This window comes from Microcaecilia unicolor, chromosome 7 (assembly GCF_901765095.1).
Source record: "Microcaecilia unicolor chromosome 7, aMicUni1.1, whole genome shotgun sequence".
NCBI lineage: Eukaryota > Metazoa > Chordata > Amphibia > Gymnophiona > Siphonopidae > Microcaecilia > Microcaecilia unicolor.
The window spans coordinates 49,864,373-49,883,432 of NC_044037.1; the positions used below are offsets into that span (position 1 = coordinate 49,864,373).

Sequence of the window (19,060 nt, forward strand, 5' to 3'; positions counted from 1 at the left end):
TACCAACCCATGAAACCATAAGTCTTAAGCAAGGAAAAAACAGGATAGAAACCTTGAAAAAAAAATAATCTGTCAAAATTAATACAATTGTCCATACCCAAGAACTAGGCTCAATCCAATAGACAGGGAGGCTCTTTTACAAAACCGTGTAGGTGCCTACACACACCCAACGTGCGTCAATTCGGAGTTACCACCCGGCTACCGCTTGGCCCAGGCGGTAATTTTGACTTTTACTAGCATCCACTACGTGCAAAGGAAAATAATTTTTATATTCCGGCATGCGGCGCAAACCGGACAGTAATCGTCATTCTACACACATAGTCCATTACCGCCCAGTTAACAGATGAAACCTTACCACTAAGTCGATGGGTAGCGGTAAGGCCCAAAATGGCCGCACACCAATTTTTATTTTGCCGCACGTCCATTTTCAGCCACAAAAAAAAAGGCCTTTTGCACTGAAAAATGGACCTGCGGGCGTCCAATACACGCGTCTACAACAGCGCAAGCCATTTTTCAGCGCACCTTAGTAAAAGGACCCCAGAGACTTCAAATCAGAAATGCCAACAAGTTCCAGGAGCCCAGCTATATCATTATGGTCACAAACGAGGAGGAAAAATTCTTCATGGCCATAACACATGGGCCAAACCAGAGTCACCAGCCACATAGCTACTAAAAATCCAGACCTAAAGAGATGCGACTTAAATAATTGCTGAGAAGTAAGGAAAACCCTGTCCAATCTAAGTTTCTTTAGAAGGCAGTTCCATAGGGTCAGGTTCACATACAAAAGCCAGAGATCTAGTTTCAAGTGATCGTCTTGGCCTGCCAAATAAATATTGGTACTGCATAAGGAAGTTTTGTGCTGTCAAGTCAAACAGAATAATGATTCTACCTGAATGGTGAATGGCGTTAGCTTTTTCTTGTTGATTACTCTTTCATCAATTGTATCAGGAACAGAAAGATTGATCATTTTACTGAAAGCAGTAGAAAAAAAAAAAAAGTTAGTCAGTAACATTTTGAAGCAACACTGAAATATATACCAAACACATATTCACCTTGAAAATCATCTTTTGTGCATTTAGGGGGGAAAAAAGGGCAAAATTTGGAGTATTACAACCATTTAAGATATTGGCTAAACACCTTATTCTCCAAAGTGTAGATTTTAAAATATTAAAAATCTACCGTAATGACATATTGCAGGAAATCAGATTACAGACTAGAAATAATTAATGACAGGGGTATATGACAATAACACTTCACAGCACTTTAAGTTAATGAGTCACTGGCTAAAAGGACCACAGGCAAAACACACAATAAAATTGACCAAATATTTGACATGAGTAATTTAAATCAAAATTATAAATAAATTATAACCACCAACCAGAAGCAGAATGCTCTGAGCAAAATACAATGCATAAACATACAAACATGTTAAAACTACAAGTCTTCTCCAGCAGAGATCAATCTAAAGAACACATTTGCTGAACATTTGATGCTTTCTTTTATGTGAATTTTCATGTTTATTTGCAAAAAGGCCCGTTATTAAACCATACACTATTATAGCCTGCAGACACCTTTTATCCAGCTCCCATAGCCAACCCCCCAACTGCAGGTTTACATTAGGTCCACCATTCCTGCCAGCAGAATTAGGTGGCAGATCTACCAGAAAGGGAGGGCTATGCAGTCTGTTAAAGCAAGTGACCTGTGAAAACTGATGAAGGGATAGTGCCTAGGGGGAGAGGCAGGGGGAAGGAAGAAGGTGCCTTTTATGAGAAGAGCAAGAAGCGAAAGTCTCTGTGGGGAGAGGAAGGGAATTAAGGATAGGGAGGGCAAGGTAAGAGACTGATGGATAGAGGGAAGAAGGGTAAGATAAAGGATCAAAGGAGGGTAAGAGACATTGAGGGAAACAGGAGAGCAAGGCAAGTCTGGATGGGAGAGTATTGGGGGGGGGGGGGGGGCGCCTTCATTTCTTACACCCACTAACTCTGGCCATAAAAATAAAAAATTAAAAAAGCTTGCCTATCCTCTCTAAATGATCAAATCATGCAACAGAAAAAGCAAATCAATATAAGCTCAAATCTGATTAGTCTAATCTATTCCTATCAAAAATCAAGTTTAAATTTTTGTAAAAAGTCAAGAATGTATGAAATTTAAAACAAAAATTAGATAAAGAAGCAAAATTAGAAGGTGGACAATTTTTGAAGCAAAAAGTGACTTCTCTAGGCAGCGAGGTATGTGAAAACTGCGCACACTCAGTTTGGCTAGATGCATGTATACAGTTGCATTACAACATAAGAGTAGCCATATTGGGTCAGACCAGTGGTCCATCTAGTCCAGTATCCTGTTTCCAACAGTGGCCAATAAAGGTCACAAGTACCTGGCAGAAACCCAAGTCGTGGCAACATTCCATGCTACAAATCTCAGGGCAAGCAGTTGCTTCCCCCTTTCAATCTCAATAGCAGACTATGGACTTTTCCTACAGGAACTTGTCCCAACCTTTTTAAAACCCAGATGCGCTAACTGCTCTTACTATATTCTCCAGCAAAGAGTTCCAATGCTTAACTATTTATTGAGTGAAAAAATATTTCCTCCTATTTGTTTTAAAAGTATTTCCATGTAGCTTCTTTGAGTGTCCCCTAGTCTTTATACTTTTGGAATGAGTAAAAACTCAATTCACTTCCACTTGCTCTACACCACTCAGGATTTTATAGAGCTCTATCATATCTCCCCTCAGCCGTCTCTTTTCCAAGCTGAAGAACCTTTTCCTTTTTAGCCTTTCCTCAAATATAAGAGGAGTTCCATTTCCTTTATCATTTTGGTTGCTGTACTTTGAACCTTTTCTAATTCTGCTATATCTTTTTTAAGATACAGCCAACAGAACTGAACACAATACTCAAGGCGAGGTCACTCTATGGAGCAATACAGAGGCATAGTATTCTTGATCTTATTTTACCATCTCTTTCCTAATAACTCCTAGCATCCTGTTTGTCCTTTTGGCCACGGCCACACACTGCGCAGAAGATTTCAGTGTACTGTCGATGACACCTAGATCTTTTTTCTTGGGTGCTTACCCCGAAGGTTGACCCTAGCATCAGGTAACTATGATTCAGATTATTCTTCCCAAAGTGCATCACTTTGCATTTGTCAGGATTAAATGTCATCTGCCATTTGGATGCCCGGTCTTCTAATTTCCTAAGGTCTTCCTGGAATTTTTTCACAGTCCGCATGTGTTATAACAACCTTGAATAGTTTTGTGTCATCTGCAAATTTAATCACCTCACTTGTTGAGCCGATTTCCAGATCATTTATAAATATGCTAAATAGTACTGGTCCCAGTACAGATCCCTGCAGCACTCCACCATTCATCCTCCTCCAGAGAGAGAAATGGTTATTTAACCCTACCCTTTGTTTTCTGTTCAATAACCAATTCCTATCTTGTTATGGTACTAGGGATATTAGACTAATATAAGAGAGCCTTTAGATTATATGGTATATTGTGTGACTTATTTAGTGTTTGTTTCTCAGAAAGCAATGAAATTAATTTTCTGTAATGAAGACTCCCCTCTTGTTACCCTAATTAGAATAACTGACTATATAAATAAAGAGATGCACTAGGGGTGGGCAGGACAGGCCCTGCTGCGTCTTCTAAAGTTTGATGGTTAAAACATCAGCACTGCATGGAGACTGAAGTACCACACTGTCCCATCCCCCCTTCAGCTTGGGTCTGTGCTTATCAGGCCCATACTGCTCTGATGTTTTTTTTTAATCTTTCAGCTAGCCTGGGAGGAAGGGGCAGTCATAACAAGGGAAGTGGAGAGGAAAGTGGGGGGTGGGAAAAGGGAGATGAGAAGCCGGCTAACTGGGAGGTTACAAGGAAAGGGTAGATGGTGGCCACTGATGGGCAGGGAGTGGTAGAGAAATGTTAATGCTTTAGGATGCAGTATGACTGAAAGTTTGCCTAGGGCAGGGGTGGGAAATCATGGTCTGAGGACCACAATCCAGTCAGGTTTTCAGATTTCAACACTGAATATGCATGGGATTGATTTACATGTCCTGCTTCTATTGTATACCAAAATAAACCAGGGAAAAGGCTAGAACTCTACTCTAACCACTGGTAAAAACTAGGGTATGGATGGAGAGCTAGAAAAACCTGTCTTGCAAAAAGAAAAACAAAATAATAAATAATACATTTTTGTGTGAGGAGGGGAAATTCTCAGAGGCTGAACTCACCCAAGTGGACAGCCCACCCAACGTGGGTTTATCCTAGTGGGTGGATGGGTTTATCCTAGTGGGTTTATCCCAAGTTGGGTGGGCTGTCCACTTGGGTGAGTTCAGCCTCTGAGAATTTCCCCTCCTCACACACACAAAAAAAACTTTATTATTTATTTTTGGTTATTTTGTTTTTCTTTTTGCAAGACAGGTTTTTCTAGCTCTCCATCCATACCCTAGTTTTTACTAGTGGTTAGAGTTCTAGTCTTACACCCTGGTTTATTTTGGTATATTAATAGCATTTCCAGAGGTATTCTAAGGGAATTGCATTGTTGAGCTTACTGCTTCTATTGTAGGCAAATAGATCTTGTGCATATTCATTGTGGAAATCTTGAAGACTTGACCGAGTTGTGGCCCTCAAGAATCATAGTTGCCCACCCCTGGCCTAGGGTGTCCAGTACCCTTTGGCCATCCATCCTTAAACTTAACTATATTATTAACCTTGGTCGTATCCTCCAGCAGCAAATGCTACAGTTTAGCCTTGCAGTGACTGAAAAACGACTAGTTTGACCCTGCTGTTCACCCCCATCCCAAAACAACTTTTTATCATTCAGCTTACCAAAGTACTATCCCATCTCCAACAGCTTTGAACAAATCATTTGTATTTGGGTTCATTGGAAGCACATGCTGACAATCTGGATCGTTTTCCAAAGCCTTGTTGATCCAGTTCACAAAAGCATATTTTTCTTCCTCTAAAATAATAATAAAAAAAAAGGATTCTGGTTTAATTTCATTCCACACATACCCACATTGCTGGTTTGCATTAATTTAAGGAGACAAAACATATCTTTAGTGCTGTACAACAGATGAGAGCTTCAATGTAGAACCATAACTGTTCATTTCCACACAGACACTACTTTATATCTGAAGTGCAGAACTTTTTTTTTTTTTTTTTTTTTACACATTTGTACCCCGCACCTTCCCACTCATGGCAGGCTCAATGCGGCTTACATGGGGCAATGGAGGGTTAAGTGACTTGCCCAGAGTCACAAGGAGCTGCCTGTGCCTGAAGTGGGAATTGAACTCAGTTCCTCAGTTCTCATAAATATCTGGATGTGACAGCTAATTAAATGAAAGCGGTTATATACCCTTCTTAGAATACAACAATGGTGCATGCTCATTAAAAAGGAAAGCTTTTTAAACCATTTTTATTTGCAGTTGTAAACAGCACAAAAGGGTTCTGTACTCAGATAACAAATTCATATAAAAAATGGACAACAGCCAGCTCTTCACTCCTTTTTAGAAATGTTTCAGACAATTCTCTAAAATCAAATCATTGGTCAGCGAGTTCCATTAGGTAAAGGTTGTAGTCTGTCTTGTTCTAGTGAGAGATGGTTAATACCAGTAACTGATCTCATTAGAGTGGGTCCCAAGGTAACTGCATATTTTTTCCATGCGTATCATGTGCTACACCAGGCTTGTCCAAGTTCAGTCCTTGAGGGCTGTGAACAAGCCAGGTTTTCAGGATATCCCATGAGTATTTGCATGCGCACTACATCCACTATATGTAGATCTCTCATCCAGTATCCTGCGAATGGAGAAACAGCTTTAATCTTTTGTAACTGACCATTTAGTTTATGATATGTTTCAAGATTTCTTATTTTTTTGTGTAACTTCAAATCACATCCCCCTGAAAAACTAACTCCCCATTTATTTTTAAATCTAAGGAGATTTCTCAAAGACTTTGCAGCCAGATTTTAAGCTTGGTAAGTGAATGGAAGACGTACTCGTGTTCGAGATATTTTTTTGTACTTAAAGTAATTTAATTATGAAAGACATGTGAACAGAATCAGCAGCACAACCGCTGTTTAAGCTAAGCCTGTAACGTACCCATTTTATGGCTGTATGTATTTTCAGCAGCATTACTCATAAGAGCTAGCACTGAAAATCCATATACAACTTAAATGGTTACATGTTTAAAGCTAGACCTGTTATTTATATACTGCCACTTGGGGTGTTAGACATTAAGTGGTGAAAGTCAGGCTAGGAAAGAATTTAACTACATGTATAGACACTGAAACCTGTCGGTAGCCCACTAGCAGAAGAATGTTGTCGGCTGTTTGAGAGTGTGTTGTGTGTGTTTATTATAGATACTTTCTGAACACTGCATTGATCAGTTCTGAACTCAACTTGCTGTCTATAAGTATCAAAATCATACAAGTCAATCCTGGGATTCTGCTAACCTCATCGCTTAATCTTATCCTAATTGACTTTGTACTACTCATCTTGTCCCCTCCAAATCTCTCAACTGCACTTCACCCTTCAGCTACACAGCAAGATTTTCACTGTACTGAAAGAACAGCAATAGCATCATATCTATGTTATCTGAATGCTCTAACGAGTACCTATTAGGTGTTTTATTGGTATTACGTGATATTGTATCATATCTATATATGAATGTTTTTCCATGATATTATGGTATCATTTATATCATATTGACACTTAGGCCCAAATGCACTAAACTGCATGCTAAAAGCCTTCTCCTTACTGATCCCGGATGCTTTTTAGCGATTTTGAAAAAAAGAAAACGGGCATGCAAATGAGCTGCTCGCTGTTAGCTCATTTGCATGCGATTTCCTTCCTAGAGGGGGAAGCCAGTTGGTCAGCTGAGCATACGCAGATCAGCCAAGCACTAAGCGTGGCTGGCTCTGTGCAGGCTACAGACGACCTTCCTAAACGCAGACAAGCCGCGTGTAGGAAAGCAGGTAACCTTTTTTGTTTTGTTTTGGGGGAGGGCTGGAAGGAGATAAACAAGCTACAGTGGTTTCCCAGGGTGGGATTCTGAACCAGAGTAATTGCTTATCCTCATTTTATTGCTGGTACCATTACATTACTTGCTCTGGGACCTCTTTGCAAAATGTATTGGGATGCCTTTTCAAAAATAAAACCCTCTTCAGGTTCACAAAATGATTCTTTTCCAGTGTTTGCTTGCTGAGCAGGGATGGTATGCACAGGAGCTTCATAAACCTGAGAAACCTCGTGCAGACAGGCGAATGAGCAGGTATAATTCAGAAAGTTGTCCTGACTGATCCACGTCGGTTCCTTAGATAGGACTTATATACATGCTTGGCAAGTAAATGTGTCTGAATCAGTTCACTCAGGTGCTTCTGTACTAATGGAGGATGCTTTCTAGCTTTGATAAATTATGATCTCTAAAGAAGCACCACTGTAAATCCAAAGTACGCATTGTAGGTCCCTGGAAATATGCACTGTTCCACTCCTATCAAGATCCTTGTACAGTCAGTGGAATAAGGGAGCCACAGCCATGACATCCTTTGCCTAAAAGAAAAATCAAGTGCTCTTTCAAGCTGTCGGCCATCGGGAGGAGCAAGAGCCAGCAGATCAGCTTCTTTGCACCAGCAACAGATGGTCCACAGCTCACAGCAGCCCCAGCCAAGCATGACCAAGAGCTGCAGACCTCCCATTAGATTTTCCACATAAAGGTAGGGACTGCTTCTGTGCATGGGGTCGGAAACCAGCTGCACATTACAATAGTAATTAGCTCATTATAATAGCTTTGCATTTCATCTTCATTAGCTGTTACTGTGAAAAAATAGCTCGGAGAACCCTTTTGTGCATGTCTCATTTTACTACTTGCTAGCTAAACTGGCTACAACTGGTGTAAAAACCACATTGCTGACTTGTTAGGTTTAGTATATCTGGGCCTTATTATATTTCTGTTATATGATTGTTCCAAAATAATGTTTAATATTTGTATTTCTGATGCTTTTTCATGTTAGTCCTATTTTTCATGTTAGTCTCTTCAACAAAGCCTACAAAATGAACCCTTAACGACACAAATCACCACCCAACTCATTCAAGTATCAAAATGCAACTCCTACACCACCCTAACAACTACGCCTCTAATTCCTCATATATCTTCTGCTTATACTAATTGTATACAAGATCCTGTCATGACTATGTCATAACTATACTATGTAAGCCACATTGAGCCTGCAAATAGGTGGATAATGTGGGGTACAAATGTAATAATAATAATAACAATTACTAGGTTTCAACAAGTTTACCACATTTATTTTTATATTTAGTCATTTTACTATTGTTATGCCATTAACAAAATTGTAAATGTTATGTTACATTGTGCCAGCTGTACACTGCCTAGGGTGAATCTCTTCATAAAGGTAGTTAATAAATCTGAATAAATAAATAAAAGTTGACAGAGCAATCTAGAAGCACTTCTAATGCTGTATCTGTTCATTAGGTCAAGTCCCACTGATCAGTATAATAGGCCCAATACAAGAAACCAGGCAACTGCCCAACAATTAACAGAATCTTTATACATAAACTGTTTATACACTTACATGGCATTTTAAGCTTTTGATTATACATGTGTGTGTATACTCTACCACTAAGCTTTTTCCTAATTTTAACGAGAGCACTGCCAGCATTTTAAATAAACCTGCTGAAGCTTAATGGGGTACTTGATATGGAAATGAGCCCTTTCCAAAACAGTTTGTAGCTGCTAGCCTAACAGTTGTTGCTGTGTTGCCAAGTGCTTGCTTACAAGACTTCTAAACTGAGCTATAAACCATCGTTTTAAAAAGGCTGGCATGAAGCCACTGGACGGTCTTCTAAAAACTGTCCAACTCACTATCATATAGTAATATCAGACTTATTTATTTCATCTTCCAGTGTCATGTGCTAGCTTCCCCTCTGTCTTATCAGCAACACAGGGCACATGATCTAAGACAATACCAGAGTAAGAGTGCTGTGTCCCTTCGCTGGACAGCTCCGACGTTCCACCAATGGCACAAATCCCTTCCTTTCGATTTATTGCTTTTCGGAATGTCTTTGCAATGTCGCTGCTTTTCAGTTCTTGAAAGATCTACAGTTTGAGGGCAAAACACATTTGACAAATTACATTTTAAGAACAGTACAGAACAATGGCTGGTACATTTTTTTTTTAAGAAATGGCTTGAAATATTACAAATTGTTTGTCAATTGGAAAAATAAATTTGACAGCTCCCTCACCCAAGTCAAAACATATCAATGCAAAGAATGATGCCTTTTTTCCTCCTAATATTAAACACAAAACCAGAAATCCATGTGTTTTAAGTTATACAGAGTGCTTAAAATGCAGCTGTTATGCTGCACTTAGTTGAAAACACACACGTGAAGAAGCAGAATACTAAAAGCATGTGTGCATGCAACGTAAGATTGTGAACAAACTCACAAGCAGTTGTGTACCAACTTACCAGTGTATACAGGTTTACGTGAACATAATCATGCTCAGTTTGATATATACTAAGAAAGTAGTACCCTACTGTTCATTATCTAATGGCAGCATATCCTTTATAAAGATTCCAGAAAGGTCTATTTTACTGACACTAGGGAATGCTTAGCTAGTTGGTTACTAAATTTGTCAGTCTCTGAACTCCTATTTAATTGGACGGAGGATAAGTTTATAATCTAGACTGTTCATTTCATGTAAAACTGGATTCCAATAAGTTTTAGAAACAACTTTTCAAAAACATGCATACAGCCACCTCCAGGGCAGAAAACAGATACCCAGGTGGCAAGGTTTTTTTTTGTTTGTTTTTGTGTGTGTGTTATTTACTATGTTTATGTATGTTTGTTGTAAACTACTTAAAATGGTTTTAAACAGTTTTGAAGTCTATAACTTGGTTAAATAAACTTCCAAAACTAGAGAGGGGGATATTCCTAACCAGTTTCATTTAGATAAACTTAAATGGAAGAGAGGTGGTTTCCTCAAATGAAAGGGCAGGATTTCTAGGTACAAATTTTAGTTTTCTTGGTTCATAGACCACTGCTCTAAGCAGTAGAGAACACTTCCAGTAAAATATTCAGAAAAAATACCTTCAAAACATGTTTGGACTTCTATACCTAGTTTGTGTTAATTGAAAATAGGATTGACAGAGCACTAGACCTGCTGTATGTGGGAAAGAGCGGGGTACAAATGTAATAAATAAATAAATATGTTAATGTTTAATTGTGTCAAGTTACATCAGTAGAGCACAGTATATCTTCTAAGATAAACTGCTTTAGGTCCCCTTGTGAGGTAATAAGAGAATGGAACAGAATTGCTATATACTTGGAACATGGCCATTCTGTTGGCAGCCTTCTCAGTAGCTATAAAAATAGGTGGTTCTTTTCAGAAATCCTTTTCAATTAGCTCAACAGCAGCTGGAATCAAGGGAAACTGTTCCTTTCAGCAATGTTTAAATGTATAAAAAACACACAGTTTCTCCAAAATGAAGTACAGTTTACTTGAGCAGAAGTACAGTATTCTGTTCAAGTAAACTAAACTTATCAGCAAACATTCGATACCCAAAGATAAAGCAGTAAAATACTCAAGCCTAAACAGAGAAACGTTTTAAATGTTCTTGCTTAGAGGAAGTACTTCAGTCTTCTAGCTAACCAAGAGATCCCCAAGTCAACATGAAAGGATTCCCACTCTCCAGCAGTGCCCAGTGGGAAGCAACTTCAAGATAAAAATTCTGTGCAACTTTCTTACTCTTGTTACTCTATCTGTATCTCTCTATATGTTCCATCCTTGCTTACACCCTATACTGTCTATTAAAATGTTTTATTGCGTATTGTGTTGACATGGCATGGTATGCTATATTACAATAGTTTGTACTGTTTGAATAGTTTTACTCCTGTAATTGTCTATTGCTTATATTTGACTTATTCTCGCTGTACACAGTTATGAATTCTTTCAAAAAGCGTAAAGATAATAAATAGGATTAAAACAAAAACAGAGAAAAGAAACATGATCTCTTTATTGAACAATACATTTTTTGATTAGCTTTCAAAGGTAACCCTTAAGTTAGTCCAATAAAAAAAGTATCATTTTATTTTCTATGTTTTTGTTTCTTTCTATCACCTTTAAAAGTTAAACACAACTACCACATCACTTTACTCAAAAAGCGTAAATAAATCCTAATAAATAAAATTCTAACACGCAGTACAATATGCCTCAGTTACATGTGTATTTATTACTCAGAACAGGGGTGGACAACAAACCAGTTGGGTTTTCAAGATTTCCCCAATGAATATGAATGAGATTGATTACTGTCAATATACCTAAAAAAATGCATCATACTTCAGATATTATGATTTATGGAGATCAACAGGAAGAGACAATGTCCTTCACTGCTGATTAAATAGTCCATGTTTTACATGTAGATGCTTTTAACCAAGAACTAAAAAAGCACCTACATTAATTTCTCTTGATAGCATGAGGCAGGCTTCTACCTACCTCCCAATAGGTCAAATGAAATACTACTTTGTTATTGTACCAGCACTTGTCAAACTAATTAAAGGAAGAACAGAGTGTGACAGGCGCTGAAATTGTTTTTTGTGTGTGTGTGTGTGTGTGTGGGGGGGGGGGGGGGGGGGGGGGTTAAACGAAAAAAAACCCTCATGTGTTTTGCTGTGACTAAACAAGCTTCAATAGGATGCCAAAACATGCAGTTGTAACTAAAACACAAAGTGCATTGGACATGCAAGTTGTAGCATACAACAAATCAAAACCAACTTACTATTTAACCTGATACAGAAGACAATTCTGGGAATGTCAATACTGAGGGGGGGCCTATTCAGTAAGGGTTTCTGCCATGGTCATAATATGCGAAAAACTCTCTTACTGAATAAGGCCATAGGAACCTAAAAACACAGGAAACAAATGGCTCTTAAGACTTCCAAAAATGTTTAAAAGGCATACCAAATTGGTTGTTTTCAAATTCTCAAATGTGTACATACTTACATACACAAATTCATCAAAGCCTATTTTTCCATCTTTGTTCTTGTCTCCATCAGCCATAAGACGCTGAATAATCTCTCTCACTTTGTACCCGGGTAACGGCAAATTGGCTTCTTTAAAGAGATCATGAAGTTCATAATCCGAAATGAATCCACTGTTGTCAAGATCTTTAGGAGGGAGAGAAGAAAAAAGGCCATACAGTTTAAAAAACAATGCACAAGAATCAAGGTGGAGAAAAAGATAAGTATTAAAATTATTTGCATCCAATCACAAATCGTGAATGACAACATAGTCAGATCACCTCTGAAGTATAACATACTCAATATCATACTGTAAAAGGAACAGGGAGAAACCAGCTCTGATATTACTCATCTGCCCATCCAAAATATTCACAAACAGGTGAATGAATCTGCCAGATAGCTTTGCCATGTTGCGTTAATACCTTACTAGTATCAATCAGTAGATGGAGGACAATCGTTTAAAACTGAATCTCTCAAACTCAAAGTTTATTTCTTTCAGGCTCAACTACTGTTGGCTTACAGCCCATTTAAAATGAATTCTGTTGAGATTCCAATTTTGAACAAAATTAGATACCTTGAGTCCAGTTGGACATTGCACTTACTAAAGAAAAGCAAGTTTTGAAAAGTTTTTACAAGCTGAGAATAGTTAAAAGTCCAACCTTTTGCCCTTTAATGGATTATTGTAATGGTCTTTTCGTAGGTATCACAAAGAATTCTCTTAGAACGCTCCAGGTTGCACAAAACTCTATAGCTAGTTTGATTACAGGCATTTCTCGATTTAGTCACATTTCTCCAATTCTGAAATCATTATACTGGTTACCTATTCAATGTTGTACTGAGTTTAAGATTCTGTTGCTTGACCTTAAGGCTCTTAATTACATTTCCCCTATGCTGTGTTCCACTCTGAGATTTTACCAACCAACACATTCCCTGAGATCCTCTCAGAAGAGCTTCCTTGATGTACCATCTCAATGCTTTGTGCGGCTGGAGTATAGATCTTCCATTTTTTATATTATAGGCCCAAAATTGTGGAATACTTTGCCCATTGAACTTCATACATTACAAGATATAGCACAAATCTGAAAGGAACCAAAAACTTATGTTTTTGTAACAATGAGGACAATGTAACAATGAGGACAACAGTTGCATTTATCATGTGAATTTCTGTTCAAGCTGTTATGAGTACTGATGTGATTTTTTTTTTGTGTATGCGATTTGTTACTCAATTAGAATTTTTATGATAATGCAGGTTATAAATATGTTATTTCAGTTTGTTGCCTAATTTTAAAATGAAATTATGAGGTTATAAATATGTTATGGAGTGGCCTAGTGGTTAGGGTGGTGGACTTTGGTCCTGGGGAACTGAGGAACTGAGTTCAATTCCCACTTCAGGCACAGGCAACTCCTTGTGACTCTGGACAAGTCACTTAACCCTCCATTGCCCCATGTAAGCCGCATTGAGCCTGCCTTGAGTGGGAAAGCGCAGGGTACAAATGTAACAAAAATAAAATAGATACTATTGGAGATTATACATGGAATGTTGGTATTCCACTAGCAACATCCCATGTAGAAGGCTGTGCAGGCTTCTGTTTCTGTGAGTCTGACGTCCTGCACGTATGTGCAGGACGTCAGACTCACAGAAGCAGAAGCCTGCGCGGCCACATTGGTGATCTGCAAGGGCCGACTTCTACATGGAATGTTGCTAGTGGAATAGCAACATTCCATGTAGAATCTTAAATAGTAGCAACAGTGGAGGGGTGGCGGACTTTGGTCCTGGGGAACTGAGTTTGATTCCCACTTCAGGCACAGGCAGCTCCTTGTGACTCTGGGGAAGTCACTTAACCCTCCATTGCCCCATGTAAGCCGCATTGAGCCTGCCATGAGTGGGAAAGCGCGAGGTACAAATGTAATAAAAAAAAATTATTTCAGTTTGTTGCCTAATTTTAAAATGAAATTAGTCTTTATATATTTTTTAACAGCTATTTTCTTCGTGCTTTGCTAGCTGGATAAAAGATAAGAACATTTCATTATATACTAGAACTGATAGTATTGATGTTTGCCTTTATATTTGTCTGATTTAAGTACTCATTTCACTAATAGCCAAAATTTAACACAATACTAAATATATATGCTGTAACTCTTTAGTCCAATGGTTTTCAACCCAGTCCTCAGGGCACACCAAGATTTTCAGGATACCCACAATGAGTAGGCATGAGATAGATTTGCATAAAAATGGAGGCAGTACATGCAAATTTTTTCATACATATATCATATCATGAAAAACTGACTGGTTGGGTGTCTGTGACTGGTAAGCAGATGACTGAAAGCCCCGTGCAGTTCCAAACAGCACTCTAAAAATAGTGCAGGAACAGTGCAGGGCTATACCGCCCCTATGATCAGAGATAGTAGTATGCAAATTTAATAATGCTATTATCTCTGATCTTAGGGGGAAAAGTACAGCAGGATTCTGCAAATCCTCCCACACTTGTTTGACAGGTCCACCAGCAAATACAACCACCAGCTGAGACTAGACTCCCTGTTTTTTTTTGTTCGTTTGTTTTAATAGTGTGCCAGAGTGAATGAAACATGGAACAAACCAGAGCAAGATACTCCCTCCCAAAGGCAGACCCGGTCATGCTGAACCGGCCAAGAAGCCAACAAAGCCAGGCACTCCAGCTCTCCCGCTGACAAGATGGCCGCTGAAGCCCTGTCAGCACAAAGGAGAGAGCAACCCACACTCCACTTGCGTGGGAAAACAGCAAGACCTACCCGAACACAGTCCCTGCATGAGGAACAGAGTCCGCAGTAGGACGCGGTTATGCTCCTCACGGTGCCAGCAGTAAGCTGTACAGGAAAGAAACATTCACCCCAGGAGCTGTCGGAAGGCCTGCCTGCTGACCCAAATGCACTGTGGCACAGGCATACATGTATCCTCACCACTCCTAGCCCTGATACTGGGGGCACCAGTATCTCTCCAGTAGCCAATGGGGCTCATTTTCAAAGCACTTAGACTTCCAAAGTTCCATAGGTTTCTATGGAACTTTGGAAGGCTATGTGCTTTGAAAATATGCCTGAATGTGAGCTTAAGACTCCTCTGGCTAGGTTTTTTTGTTTTGTTTTTTAAATGTGTGGAAAGAGAATGGAGAAGGGCTGGTGAGAAAATCAGGATTAGGGAGGGACCTGGGGTGACCAGGAGGGGCGTAATCGAACAGCGCTGGCCAAATAGATGGCCGGCGCTGTAAAGCGGCAGACGAACCGTTTTATCGAAAAAGATAGCCGGCTATCTTTTGTTTCGATAAAACAGTTGGAGCCGGCCAAATGTCAGCATTTGGGCCGGCTTTAGAGATGGCCGGCATCGGTTTCCAGCAATAATGGAAACTAATGCTGGCGATCTCAAACCCCGCCAAATGCAAGGCACTTGGTTGTGGGAGGAGCCAGCATTTTGTAGTGCACTGGTCCCCCTGACATGCCAGGACACCAACCGTGTACCCTAGGGGGCACTGCACTGCAGTGGACTTCAAAAATTGCTCCCAGATGCATACCTCCCTTACCTTGGGTGCTGAGCCCCCCCCAAATCCCCCCCCCCCACAACTCTACACCACTACCATAGCCCTAAGGGGTGAAGGGGGGCACCTATATGTGGGTACCGTGGGTTTTGGTTTTTTTGGGGGACTCAACATTTACCACCACAAGTGTAACAGGTAAGGGGGGATGGGCCTGGGTCCACCTGCCTGAAGTGCACTACACCCACTAAATACTGCTCCAGGGACCTGCATACTGCTGTCAGGGAGCTGGGTATGACATTTAAGGCTGGCAAATTTTTTTTTTTGGGTGGGAGGGGGTTGGTGACCACTGGGGGAGTAAGGGGAGGTGATCCCCCATTCCCTCCGGTGATCATCTGGTCAATTGGGGCACTTTTTTGAGACTTGGTCCTAAAAATAAATGGACCAAGTAAAGCTGGCGAAATGCTCGTCAGAGCCGGCCATCTTTTTTCCCGTTATCGGGCAAAGCCGACCATCTCGTAACCACGCTCCATCCCGCCTTTCCTACCCTGCCAAAACGCCCCCTTGAAGTTTGGCCGACTCCGCGACGGAACATAGTTGGTGCCGGCGAAAATCGGCTTTCGATTATACCGATTTGGCCAGGTTCAGGAGATGTGTCTGAAGATGGCCGGTGATCTCTTTCAAAAATAAGCTGGATGGTGTACCTCCTAAAGGCAGCACCACTCAGCCACACACACCCCTAGCTCAATTCAACTGAGAGACCCAGAACAGGAGCTGAAAACAGATGAGACCAGGAGCTTGCGAGAGATCATCCATCCGCCTGCTAGAGATAGAGCATACTGGCGGATGAAGGAGCATTTCATCCTATAAGGAGGTGCAATTCAGCGCTCTCCATCGCCATCTGCTGGTAGATGGTCACAACCCACAAGTCTCTAGATTCATCTGCTGATGATGCTAAGGAACTATGGTTTGGGTTCCTCTTTCCCACATGCATCACTTTCTGCTTTCTCACATTAAAAGTCATCTGCCATTTGGATGCCCAGTCTCCCAGTTTTGTAAGGTCCTCTTGGAATTTTTCACAACCCTCTTGCGATTTAACAACGTTGAATAACTTTGTGTCATCAGGAAATTTAATTACCTCACTAGTTATTCCCATCTCTAGATCATTTATAAATATGTTAGAAAACAGCTGTCCCAGCACAGACCCCTGGGGAACTCCACTATCTACCCTTCTCCATTGAAAATACTGACCATTTAACTCTACTCTCTATTTTCTATCTTTTAGCCAGTTTTTAATCAACAATAGGACATTATTTCCTATTCCATGATTTTCTAATTTCCACAGGAGTCTTTCATTAGGCACTTTGTCAAATGCCTTTTGAAATCCAGATCCACAATATCTATCGGCTCACGTTTATCCACATGCTTATTCACTCCTTCAAAGAATTGTAGGAGATTGGTGAGGCAAGATTTCCCTTCACTAAATCCATGTTGGCTTTGTCTTATTAAATCCATGCCTATGCATATGCTCTGTAATTTTGTTCTTTATACACATATGCTCTGAAGGCAGGCCAAGTGTGGATCAAGGAAGCTAATTAGTACAGACTACCACCACTAAAAGACATGATCATATTTTCAAAGCACTTAGCCTTCCAAAGTTCCATAGGTTTCTATGGGACTTTGGAAGGCTAAGTGTTTTGAAAATGAGCCCCTCGTAACATAGAAAGTGACGGCAGAAAAGATCTGAATGTTCCATCCAGTCTGCCCAACAGTCTCATTCATTCTCATTTCTGGATTAAATCAACAATGAACGCGATATTATATACTTTATCGTGGTTTTTAAGACATTGACCGTAGAAATCGGCCCGGCTCTGTCCTTATGTTTCAACTACTGGGGTTGCCGTCAAAACCTATCCGAATCCATCTTGTCATTTGTGGGACACAAACTGTAAAAAGTCTGCCCAGCACTGTACTCGTGTTGCAAATTACTGGAGCTTCTGTCGAAGCTCTCTACAGCCCATCCTAAACCGGACTGCTCTATGCGGGACTCAGACCATACAAAAGCCAGTCCAGCACCGGCCTTGCCATCTAAGCACTACTTGACATGAAACACATATGCAACCCTATAAGTTTTGTTCTTTTATTTTATTTTTGTTACATTTGTACCCCGCGCTTTCCCACTCATGGCAGGCTCAATGCGGCTTACATATTGTATACAGGTACTTATTTGTACCTGGGGCAATGGAGGGTTAAGTGACTTGCCCAGAGTCACAAGGAGCTGCCTGTGCCTGAAGTGGGAATCGAACTCAGTTCCTCAGTTCCCCAGGACCAAAGTCCACCATCCTAATCACTGGGCCACTCCTACCATTCATTTTCTAATTAGAGAGCCTCTGTGTTCATTCCACGCCACCTTGAATTTCGTTACATTTCTCTTCTCCACCGCCTCACTCAGGAGGGCATTCCAGGCATCAATCACCCTCTCCATGAAAAAGGATTTTCTGACATTACTCCGAAGTCTACCACCCCACAACCTCAATTCATGTCCTCTAGTTTTACCATTTTCGCTTCTCTAAAAAATGTTTGTTTCTATATTAATAACTTTCAAGTATTTAAACATCCATCATATCTGTCCGTCCCTTCTTTCCTCTAGGGTATACATATTCAGGCCTTCCAATGTTAGCTGTGATAGAAATCACCTTGGAAGTAGAAAGCTGCACGGGAACAGGGATAACAGGAATCCCATGGGGATCCCCTCCAGGTCTGTGGGAATGGGCCCGGGTCCTGTGGGGTTTACCAAGCTTTGCTTTCCCTCCCCGCACATACCTCAAGTTTCAAAAATTATTGTAGCAGGTAGAAACAGCACTAATAAAGACTGTATTTTCTGCTCATTTTTCTACACTGTTCTATACAAGACCAAATTTCGGTGAGGATATCCTTTTACTGATGGGTTCATCTTAACTTGTAATCTGCCTTGGGGAGCCTGGTGTTAAGATTGGAAATAAAATTAAACCTCCTTTCATTGGAGTACATGTAATCACATCTTCAAATAATCTATTTTGTATAAATGGATTATTCTGTTTTGAGCATGTTTCAGGGACAGGTGTTTTTCATAAGTCAAAATAATAAAATAAATATTATGCAGATCTCTTGCAGTGGCGGGGAGGATCAAGATGACTGCAGTACAGTGTGGCAGGTGCTGGGCGGGACGAGGGCTGGGTTAAATTTCTATCCCCATGCAACTCTCTAATTGGAAGTACATATCCCAAATAAGGCCACCCGTAAAGCACATGCAAGGCAACAGAGGCAGGTCCGGTCACAAGGCTATTTTGTTACACCGTTTTCCAATCACTCACAGGAACAAATCAATACAAAATAAAATACAGTGGAATCTCAATTATCCAACGTAAACGGGACCAACCTGTTGTCAGATAAGTGCAAAGGTGAATAATCCGAGACTCTACTGTACACTCTATAGGTGTACAAGAGGCGGGGAGGAGGGGTTGCACTGCTCATTTCTCTCACCC

The 19,060-nt window shown here is 40.2% G+C and overlaps 1 protein-coding gene across 3 annotated transcripts in view; it reads right to left on the reverse strand.

Annotated features, from left to right (window-relative positions):
• The window catches only part of PLS3 (plastin 3), a 263,150-nt gene that overhangs the window by 42,285 nt on the left and 201,805 nt on the right, over positions 1-19,060 (reverse strand). For all 3 annotated transcript variants that reach the window (XM_030208871.1, XM_030208872.1, XM_030208873.1), the window contains 4 exons: positions 12,017-12,180; positions 8,983-9,112; positions 4,826-4,958; positions 890-971 (listed from right to left, as the gene is read on the reverse strand). In XM_030208871.1, the coding sequence (XP_030064731.1) occupies positions 890-971; positions 4,826-4,958; positions 8,983-9,112; positions 12,017-12,180 (509 nt within the window). The remainder of the gene's footprint in view (positions 1-889; positions 972-4,825; positions 4,959-8,982; positions 9,113-12,016; positions 12,181-19,060) is intronic.